The sequence below is a fragment of the Achroia grisella genome, unplaced genomic scaffold, assembly GCF_030625045.1.
Source record: "Achroia grisella isolate CSIRO2021 unplaced genomic scaffold, CSIRO_AGI_Agris_v1 utg918, whole genome shotgun sequence".
In the NCBI taxonomy this organism is placed as follows: Eukaryota; Metazoa; Arthropoda; class Insecta; order Lepidoptera; family Pyralidae; genus Achroia; species Achroia grisella.
The window spans coordinates 2,330,586-2,341,712 of record NW_026713067.1 but is presented as its reverse complement, the minus strand read 5'-3'; the positions used below and the strand labels follow the sequence as shown (position 1 = coordinate 2,341,712).

Genomic DNA, 11,127 nt, shown 5'->3' with positions numbered 1-11,127 from the left:
TCGCCTAATCAGCCCCGATCTTAATTTTTTTCAACGCGGGACAAAAACTAATAAATTACTACTACCCTACCCTACTCCCCGTAGGGGCGGCATTTATTAGTTTGGCCAACATTTTTAGAATGATTTATTTAATTATTTAATTACAAACAATTTGTAAAAATAGTATTGCTGACAATTACTGTTAACTAATGTGAATTTTTAACAGTTACATCTTACATCTTCATTTTCAAATGCAAATCAAGGTCATGTTGTCCAAAAGGTACTCTATTGATGAGTTGTGTATTCATCTGCAAGTTCGAATATGTCGCCCCCTGAACATGCCGCCCCGGGAACGGGCCCTGTTTTTGACCTCCCTTATATCCGGGGATAAATCATCAAGGAGAAGAATAATAAACCAGGGAACGTTATACCACAGATTTTATGACTAACATCTATTGTGTTATATTATAACTATTGTGTTGGTAACTGTTGAACCCCCTAAGCAAAACTTTTAAGGTTGGTAACCCTGGCTTATATGTCAATTTTTCTCGTCGTCAACTTATGAACACTTACTTATGAAGGTATGAATGAACTTATTGAACTTTCACTTCTCGTAATTTAACTTCTTATGTATATATTTTTTGTTCGTGTTTGTTTTGATTTGCTTCTTTTTTGATGATTTGTAACTAATTATGAGTAAATGGTGGCCCTGGTTGTTTGGTGCAACATTATGTTTATTATTTCTCTTAATACTAATCACCTATAGTGGAGACGAAGAAGAAATTCTTTTGGCTCGGTACAATGATTATCTGGAAAAGTTCAATAAAAGTTACAAAAACCACCCGTCCGAGTACAAAACCAGGTTCGAACACTTTGTAGTGAGTATTTTATTATTTTAATTTATATTAAAAAAAGTATTAATTTTATCTTAGTACAGTTTTAAGTAATGTGTTCTTATAATGTAGCAGTCCCACTATTTGGCTTATTAAATTATGAGAAATGTAGATTTTAACATATTTATAATTTTACTACTATAGTACAGCTGCAACCACGAGAAAATGAGTATTAAATAATGACATACCTATATAACGTTTAGAAATTTAAAATTATACAGATACATGCAATTGTTGTGACCATTTGATAAGATATATAATCAATATTTGATAAGATATATTTTGATAAGACATGTAAGTACATGACAGGATATTGTACAACAATTACAAGAGAAGATTAGAAAAAGTAATCTATTAGGTTGTTCGGAAAGTAATTTCGTTTTTTCCTAACTTAAATTTATCAAAATTAAGTAACTTGTTAGTTTTGATAAATTTAACCTCAATCCAATTTGTGTTGTGTTATTCGCTGGTTCACATCTATTGAGGTTTATAATCTAATATACCGAAAAAGAAATAAATGTCAGTTACTTAGTAACGGTTGTTTAAACAGAATACAATTTTATGTTTTACACTGCATATCTTGTTTCTCTAATATGGTAGCAGAGCGGTAACAATTACGATTCATACACGCAAATACTCTTCAAAATGACTTCTTCATCGTTAACTATGGATAAATTGTCGGGAATGGCAAATTACGGCAATTGGAAATTCCAGATGAAAATGACACTCATACATGAAGATTTGTACGATTGCGTTGTTGCTACTAAAAATGGAGAACCCGAATGCATGGATAGGAAAAAGCAAGAAAAAGCATTAGCGAAGATATGCTTAAGCGTACTTCCTGCCGTCTATTCAAATGTTAGAAACTGTGAAACAGCATTTGAAGCGTGGAGAAATCTGCAACGTGCATTTGAAGACAAGGGTCTCTGTAGAAGGTTAGGTCTTCTTAGAATATTATTCTCTTTGAAGCTTGAACAATTTCAGGATATGGATAGATATCTCACAAAAATTATGGATATCGCTCAACAACTCCAAGACATGAATGCTCCTCTCGATGATGATTTTGTCGCAGTCATAATGCTTAGTGGACTCCCGAAGGATTTCGACCCACTCATAATGACACTAGAAAATGCAAACTTAAATCTATCTAGTGATCTCGTTAAAAATAAATTGCTACAAGAATCACAGAGACGAGATGGTACAACAAGCTCCGAGTGCCCTGAGGAAAAAGTTCTGGCAATTTCAAAACGTCCTATATGCTACAAATGTAAGAAGGTTGGTCACTATGCCAAGGACTGCCGTAAGAAAATATCAGGTAAAGATAAGCAACCAAAGTCGAGCAGCAGCTCTGGTGCAGCCAAGAGTGCAATAATGCTGTCGGTCCTATCAGCAGATGTGAAGTTTGAGGGTTGGTATGTCGATTCTGGTGCGTCTTGTCACATGTGCAACAATCGGCAAATTTTGAAAAATTACGTCGAGGACAATAGTTTATATGTGACAGTAGCGAACGGAGATAAAATAAATAGTGCCGGTCGAGGTGATACAGATATTTTAGTTAAGGATGGTATAAAAACTCTATGTGATGTGTTTTATATTCCTAACTTGTCATGTAATTTAATGTCTGTCAATGTTTTGACACAGCGAGAATATCGTGTAATTTTTGAATTTGATTTATGTAAAATATATAAAAATAATATATTAGCAGCGATTGCAAAGCGGGATAATTCTGGTTTATATAAATTACAAACTGGGTCTGCATTTGTAAATTCCGTTGATCGCGTAAAAAGTCCAGTCATGTCTGTGAGTAAATCTTCAAATATTAAAAATGAAGTTCAATCTCACGTAAACCAAGCAAGTCAAGGTATCTGGCATCGACGTTTGGGACATTTAAATAGTCGCAGCATGAGTTTACTCAAGAATGGTATGGCAACTGGCATTGACTATAATGTATCGTCATATGAACAATGCATCTCCTGTATAGAAGGTAAGGCTACTAAACTACCTTTTCCTAAGAAATCGTTTACATATGGTCATATAAATGGTCATATAAAAATTAATTTCTTGCCAACGGACCAAATGATTGCAGATCTTTTAACTAAGCCTCTCTGTATAGTTAAACATGAGAAATTTGTTAAGGACTTAGGGTTGTCCAAATAATTGTACATGTTTCGTATATAAGATTAAGGGGCGGTATTGAGGTTTATAATCTAATATACCGAAAAAGAAATAAATGTCAGTTACTTAGTAACGGTTGTTTAAACAGAATACAATTTTATGTTTTACACTGCATATCTTGTTTCTCTAATAACATCAACCAATGCCTTTATCAGCTTCAACTGGCCTTCCCGAGGGTGGTGCATCTTCGACATCAAAATTACCGGATTAAAATTTAGCTAACCAGTTCTGGCACTGGAGTACTGTTAACACACCTTCTCCACACACATCGGTCAATTTCTTTCTGACTTGAACAGCATTTTTGCCCTTTCTGTAGTAAAACAGTGAGATATGTCGAAAATGCTGCCTATTCCTTTCCATATTTAAAAGGGTACCAACCAAAATCTACTGCGTAGAATTAATTGGATTTTTTCACACACAAGCCTTGCTATATGAGCTCTCAAAGCATATAAAAATTATATGGCTTAAGTGTGAAGTTGAGTGCAAAAAATACAATTAAATCCTAAGGTAGGAATAAACGAAATTACTTTCCGAACAACCTAATAGTATTTAAAGAATTTAATCAAAGTATTAAGTACAAATTTTTATAATACAATTATTAAAGTGCAGTTTAGTTATAAAGTACATATATATATGTATACACACTTTGGACAACACAAAGGTCTATATAAACTATTGTTTCAGTTTAATGCTTGTAAGGACTGGTCTGCTCTAATTACTAGAACTGTATTGTACTACTACTTATTTAGTTACACCAATAGCTGTATATTTAATATGTTGACTTGAATGAATTGATGCTAATTGCTAGCTTGTATTCACACATACTTAAACTTAAAAATGTAAAATCCCTTGTAAATTGGATTTTACATTTTTAAGTTTAAGTATGTGTTCTGTTTGTTCTTCATCTTGCTTGTTCTTCTTGTGATGAGACAGCATTCCGAATGAATGGTACATTCAAACGTTTTGACACAGATCTGTGCACCCCTCTTAAACTGTATTACTACTTTGCCACAGATCTGTGCCCGCAAAACTGTGACTAGCAATGTACCATGTCAGGTTGACCTCCACGCGGTTCCCCCTGGAAACCATCGTGATACATTCCCGGTGATTTTTGTCACGTTGGGCTTACTGATCTGACTTCATGTTCATCCTATCATCCTCCATTGGTGCCCCGCCAGCGTAAACCGATAGCGTAGGAGGGTGCATCATTCCATTATCGTCCTTAAAAAAAAAATTGTTGTGCGCATACCCCCTCTTCACTCTCGGTATCTGAAACAAAGGATGGATTCTAAAGGTTAAAATGTAATATATGTGGATTCAAAAATGCTTAAATACAAGTTTAAATTAAGACTTTATCTGTTATATTTGAATAATTTCAGAAATTTTACAATACCATTGTGATGGTTGTAGTAGGTAAGGTAGTTTTGTTAACTAAATGATAAATTAGGGGTCCAAACAATTATTATTTATTTTTTATTAATAAAATCTTGTCATCCAGCTTATTTACAGTGTTTGCTAAGTATTAGAAACTTAGGTAGGTAGCTCTGAGCAATCTTCTTATGTATTTATGTCAGGACAAAAAGTAAAAACTGCCACCCTTACTCTTCCTTTCTTCCTCTCCTAGCTTTCTATATCTTATCATCGAAATATTTCATTATATGTGTATACATATGCTTCTGCACACTCTTTTCAACTCTATAGGACTCGTAATTGTCGTGAATACATTAGCATCACTTTTATTTCTATGGGGACAGCTCCAAATACTCTCTACACACAACCAGAAAATGTTTACTTCATATCTCGGCTCATTTGTCTGGGTTTATTATTATTAAGCCGTTCCCCCGGCTTTCAATCTTTGGAATGACTTACCTCTTGGTATCAAGATAGATAACGCTGCGAGGTGTTAGTCCGCTAGCTGTACATTTTATTTTTGTGCATTGAAGTTAAATAGAGAGTATATATATATAAACTAAAAAATACGGGACCCATTTTAAAAATATATTCACCTATTGATAGCTACATTTTCTGCGAGTAAGATAAGCTAGTACCTTATGAGCAGGGCCGCGGTATACACCTAGTAATGTATAATATGGTAATTGTTTAGGCTTCAGTACGTGAAATAGACCGATTAAATGGCCAATCAAGAGGATCAGATCTATCTCGGGCACGGTATGGACTGACGAAACTCTCAGACATGTCCAAATCAGAGTACAGAGACATACATCTATCAGATGAACAAGTGCAGAGATCACCGAACGCATACGGCAAGAGTTGGAGTGAAACAGAGGACAGGCAAAGATATCATGTGGATGATTCACGTAAAGGTCATAGGTTGCATGATAACCCTGTGTACGAGAGAAAAAAAAGGGCGTTGCTGCCTCTACAAGTAGATTGGCAAGTATTATTATAATGTTATCTATATTCTATTTATTAAATTACAGTTTAAACTCAATTAGGGGATATAAAGTGTGACATTGTATATATTATTAACAAGTCAACCGAGTTTCAAAGTTCATGTAAAAATGATGAAAATAAGGAAGCCCTAGTCTTCCCACTATCCTAGAGGAAGTCTTAGATAATGTAACATCACATTTAAATTTAATTATGAAAAGCCGAAATTTTTAATTATTAAAATGTGACGAGGTGCGTGGGTGTCAGTCGTAGGAACGGGTCTTGCCGCTCAGTGCTAACAGAAAGTTAATTTGGTTTTTATTTATTTTTAACGATTAGTTAATCATAATTATAGTCAAATGATAGATGAATGAATAAAATCTAGTCTTTAATTGTTAATATAATTAACTAGGTTTGTTACCAGTGTGTAGTTTGCACACTGAGCAGAGCGCGTTTATTCTTTTCCCATATGCATTATCACCAACCATTCCTCAAGCATAATAATAACTCTTTATTGCGCATACATAAACATATGACAATGTACAAAACAATGAAAATAATTGTCAAAAGGTGGTCTTATCGCTAGTAGCAATCTGATAGCGACAAGACCGCTATGATATGACCGATCGGAATTAAATTAATATATCCATATTTAAGTGAATTTAAGGTTATTTCGTCGACCCTTGTACCAAGGTGGATCGTATTTTTGTCTTCAAACAACAATATACCTATGAACGGTATTACCGCTCGTGTTGTGTTGTCATTCCAGAGGTACTAAGATAGCCATGCTACTATCCTTAATTTCACTGCCTTATTGCCTTATGCCCTTCAAGCGATACACATTACAATGTAGGCTGTTTGGTAGCAGAAATAAGAGAGGTCAGATCATACGCCTTTCAACGAAGTATACCTCAATTTTTTTTTAATTGAAGTATTCTCCGGGCATTTCCAATTTTTTTCAATTAAAATTACGAATACGAGTTCACAGTATTTGTCAACTGTTATAGGTTAAGTTCTGTGAAGTGAAAGTATTTTACTTTTATTAAGGTGTGACAAGAATGGATAAGATATATCCTTGCTGATTCAGGCAATCCAGTCGTCATGACATGTTTGTACTGTGTGTGTGTGTGTGCTAAACCGCTAGACCACGGAGGACGTCAAAAATAAATAAAATAGTACCTACATAATTATCAAGTATAAGATATATAAATTATTATAGGAAGACATCGATAACATTTGTGATAAATAAATTCATAACTCCTAATAGTTCCATGTTTATCACAATGATTCCTTGATTCCTGAGTATGATTGTATCGATTTGGGTGTTTTCTATGTATATTACGTAGGTATGTATTTATAAAAGTCAAATCCTGCCCCATGCGAAAATTGACTCAAAAAAGTTACTTGTGAGCGTTTGGTGGACTAGTGCCGATGTTGTTCACTTCAGCTTTCTTAAATCTGGCTAGATTATTACGTCAGATTTGTATTGTCAGTCATTGCAAACTCTGATGGAAAAGCTAGTTGCTAAACAACCGAGGCTGGTCAATTGTCGTAGGCCACTGCTGCTTCAGGACAACGTTAGACCATACACTGCACAACAGACAGTTACCAAATTAGAAGAGCTTCAATTGGAATGTCTGACATACACCGTAGATACTTCCCGGATCTTGCTCCAACAGATTACCGTTTTTTTCGAAATTTCGATGACTTCTTGCAAGGAGAAAATTTCAACTTCGATGAGGCAGTCCAAAGCGCCTTCAAAGATTTTATTGATTTCCGTCCGAATGGTTTTTTAGTGACAAGATCAATGAACTACCTTTGAGATGGCAAAAGTTCATAAATAGCAGTGGTACATATTTTGATTAAATAAATATATTATATTAAAAAAAATCGACTTTTGGTTACTCCCTTACAAAGCCTAAAATATATATATATATATATATATATATATATATATAGCATCTACTGAGATGTTATTAGACTTTTGAAAACTGGGAAAAGACTTTGGGGTCAGAACCTTGTGAGGCGTTTTAAAAGAGTTTATTACACACTACCTTCTCAAAATTTTTTGTTTGCAGTTGCAGTGTTACTAATGTAATTGGACGATAATTTGTTATATCTAAATTATCTCCTGTTTTATGTAGTGGTCTAATTACAGAATTCAATCTACCTGGATAGATACTTAGTTGAAAAGAGAGGTTTATTATATGACTGAGTGGTCTCGATAGTTCTGTCGCACATATTTATATAATTTTTATATTTATATCGTCATAATCCGTAATATTCATGTTTTATCGGCTGTCTATGGTTATATAAATATCATTAGTATTTACATATATTTCGTGATATTTTATGTTTGAATTATATCTTGTCACAATCTAACGAAACATTAATTAAATGATTCTGCTGCTATATGTTTAAAGTATGTATATGTCCTTGAATTCGTATTAATTTTATACATATTCAGTCATTATATGCCTGAAAATTCAGGCATATAATTGCTTAGACTAAAATAATTTATTTATAATAAATAATTATTTATTTTATTCCACTTTATATAGGTACATTTTTTATTTATTATTTGTTTAGCTTTTGCAATACATTTTTATAAATCTTACTCTTCCTTTTATCCATAAAAGGAGAGTAAAAACTCAGATATAACTACCAATAGGGATCAGTGGAAGAAGATGACCTACTGCAGAGATACCAGCCAATCGAATTTTAAACAGAAGGCGCAGCCGTTGCAATCTCGGCTATGTTTTTTTATACTATAATAATTATAGCAAACAGGTAGCTTAAATTGCGTGTTCTATTTTACAGGAGGTCTAAAGGCGTGGTAGGCCCCGTACGGGACCAGGGTCTCTGTGGTGCGTGCTGGGCTTTCAGTACAGTTGGTACAGTGGAGGCCATGGCGGCTATCAAAAGTGGCAAATTGGATACTCTTAGTGTTCAGGTATTTTTTACTATCTTATGCCCACGGCTTCTTCCTCTAACAATAGTGGTCAGTCATTTTTTATTTTTATGATGACTTATTTACTAACGTATAGAAATGATTTATAGGAATGATTAGTTACCCTTTCACTCCATCTATATATTACTTTTTCACTCCATCGACTTTCATCTCCAATTTCTAGTAGATTATTTTTTGAGGTAACAGATATCCAATACCCATCCTAGTTATATTATGTCTTATGCGAAATTTCTTAAAGATCTTGTAGCCGTTTACTATTTAAAAGCAAACAGACTAACACTCTTTCGCGTTTATAATATTAGTGGATATCCATATATCCACAGCTGTATAGAGGAACTAAGGAACAAAACACCAGTGTAAAAAATCAATAACTCAAATTCGCTTCAATACCATACATATATAGTTAATTGTAAAAGGCACACTAGGCCAGAAGCATATATGTACTGTTGAATTGAGAACTTCGTTCTTTCTAAGTTGGTAACACCAGACGTACAATTGGCAGGAAGTGATCGACTGCGCTGGTCTTGGCAACAATGGTTGTGCTGGTGGCGACATTTGCTTACTACTCGATTGGCTACTATTGAGTAACACAACCGTTGTACTCGACAAGGAGTACCCTCTTCGGCTGTTCAATGGAGCATGTGCTTCAAACAAAAACGCCAGCGGAGTCCGGGTAGCAAATTTCACTTGTGACCAGTAAGTAAACACTAAACAAATAGTAGCTAGATTTTGTAGAAAGGCGTTTATGTGGTAGTAACTCTATCTCAGCTAATTCTACCGTCTAACAGTTTGTTTTGTAACTTATGTTTCGGTTGTGGGCAGTGAAATTACTAGATAAAAAGCATGATATCTTTGACCTCTTGAAATGCAACGGTTGAGTAGTATCACGGGCGTCACTTGATAACGTGATCTCTTTAATGCTCTTCATGTATATAGGCGACGATTACCGCTAACCTTTAGGTGGGCCGTCAGTTTACTTGTTCCAGTTACATAAAACATATATAAATTATATAGTAAGATAAATTATCAAAGATGAACACAAGTCGGTGGATGCCTCTAGTTTGTCATACACAAATTACTGTCGCCTTGCCAGGTTTGTGGGGGCAGAAGACAAGATTTTGCAGGCGTTGGCCACTCATGGGCCAGTGACCGTTGCTGTCAACGCGATCACCTGGCAAAATTACCTCGGAGGAGTAATACAATATCATTGCAGGTAATCTGAACCAATAATTAAAATTGAAGCTAGTTGTCGATGAAAGATACAACTGTTTTTTTTTTTTGCTATTTAATAGGTTTAGAGTTGATTAAGTTTAAAAAAAAGAGTAGAAAGACGAACTTCTTAGCATTCCATAGATTCACCATGCGAGCCGGGTCTATTGTGGGACAGAGAGGGCAACTCCGATCAATTCCCAGTGACCCGGATGTAAGTTTAAGGGGCCCCTTTGCCGACGTACGTCAACACTCAACTTCAACGCTTATATCTCTTCTTACCAACAGCATTTATTCAACAAAATTTGATAAAAGCCAACTAGTGCAGCTTTAGATACACGTTCTAGTATAGAACCCACTGCAAGTTTAGACAGGCCAAGATCATTTAAAAGATTATAGAGAGATTTCGCTGGTACACCTCTAGCTCCCACTTCGACCACATATAGATTAAAGACATACATTTTTCGGTAATTTGTTTATTAGTTCGTAATATTTATTTGTTTTTATTGCGTGGTCTTAGGTAGGAATTGGATTGAAATCGCGATATTGAGACCAAAGAGACAGAGAGTGTTTCCAAAATTTTTGTTCAAAACCTGGAAAATTGCCAGAAAACTGTATGTTAATTCAACCAATAGAAGAACCTGTACATGTACATGAAAAACGGGAATTAAAGAATAGTTTATTCACAGCGGATCCATGAAAGACCTCAACCATGCGGTGGAACTTGTCGGGTACGACTTGGCGGCTGAGGTTCCACACTACATAGCCAAGAATTCCTGGGGTCAAGATTTTGGGCTGGGTGGTTATGTGCACCTAGCTATAGGGGCCAACGTATGCGGCCTAGCCAACGAAGTGGCAACTGTTGATGTCAAATAGATTTCGCATCGTTTAGTTATTGTAGTAACGTGACCATTTTTGCGAACTTAACGGCAGACTAAAAACAGAAAGCTAATATGTTGTGCTTGACTTTTTTACATGTCTAGCGTTAATCTCTCGTGTTCTTGTTTTTTTTATCTACACTAACTATTGTCTCACTTAATAAAGTTTGTATCCATAAGAGAGATATTTTATCTCCGTAGAAATAGACCATAAGGTACAATACGATAAAACTATAGAAACCAATGTAGTTTATTATATAACCTTATCTAGCCATCTATTTATTATCAACCTTATTTAGTATATTATTATATTATCTAGTATAATGCGTCTATATAATTTAGCTTTTAGGCATATATAGTGTTGGATTACAATCCAGTTTTATACATAAATATACCAAATACCTATAAATTTTATATATAGGAATGGATATAATAAAAAAACTCGTCCTCTATTCAACTTGCTATGTTTGACAGGATACATGACTGATCTGCTAGATGTAAGTTTCATGTAACGACAATTACTGTAACAGTTTAGCGTGTAATGATCGTTTATATTGTAAGTACTGAAATTATTGGTTTGGTTTTTATTTTATTAGAATATATGAATTTTTCTATGTGGACACTACTTACT

At 34.6% G+C, this 11,127-nt stretch overlaps 1 protein-coding gene across 1 annotated transcript; it reads left to right on the top strand.

Annotated features, from left to right (window-relative positions):
- The first annotated feature begins 532 nt into the window (after window positions 1-532).
- On the top strand, window positions 533-10,894 carry LOC131853908 (cathepsin O-like). The gene is made up of 6 exons (XM_059204996.1): window positions 533-857; window positions 5,152-5,441; window positions 8,259-8,391; window positions 8,912-9,105; window positions 9,503-9,622; window positions 10,308-10,894. Exons 1-6 carry the CDS (start codon window positions 672-674, stop codon window positions 10,492-10,494), a joined length of 1,110 nt encoding a protein of 369 aa, XP_059060979.1. The 5' UTR covers window positions 533-671; the 3' UTR covers window positions 10,495-10,894.
- The last annotated feature ends 233 nt before the right edge of the window (window positions 10,895-11,127 follow it).

What these genes read in the sequence shown, in the direction of transcription:
- LOC131853908 (XM_059204996.1), top strand. Translation starts at nt 672, where the DNA reads ATGAGTAAATGGTGGCCCTGGTTGTTTGGTGCAACATTATGTTTATTA. An exon ending in CTGCCTCTACAAGTAGATTG is followed by an intron (nt 5,442 to 8,258) that starts GCAAGTATTATT and finishes TCTATTTTACAG; the next exon opens with GAGGTCTAAAGGCGTGGTAG. An exon ending in TGGATACTCTTAGTGTTCAG is followed by an intron (nt 8,392 to 8,911) that starts GTATTTTTTACT and finishes TACAATTGGCAG; the next exon opens with GAAGTGATCGACTGCGCTGG.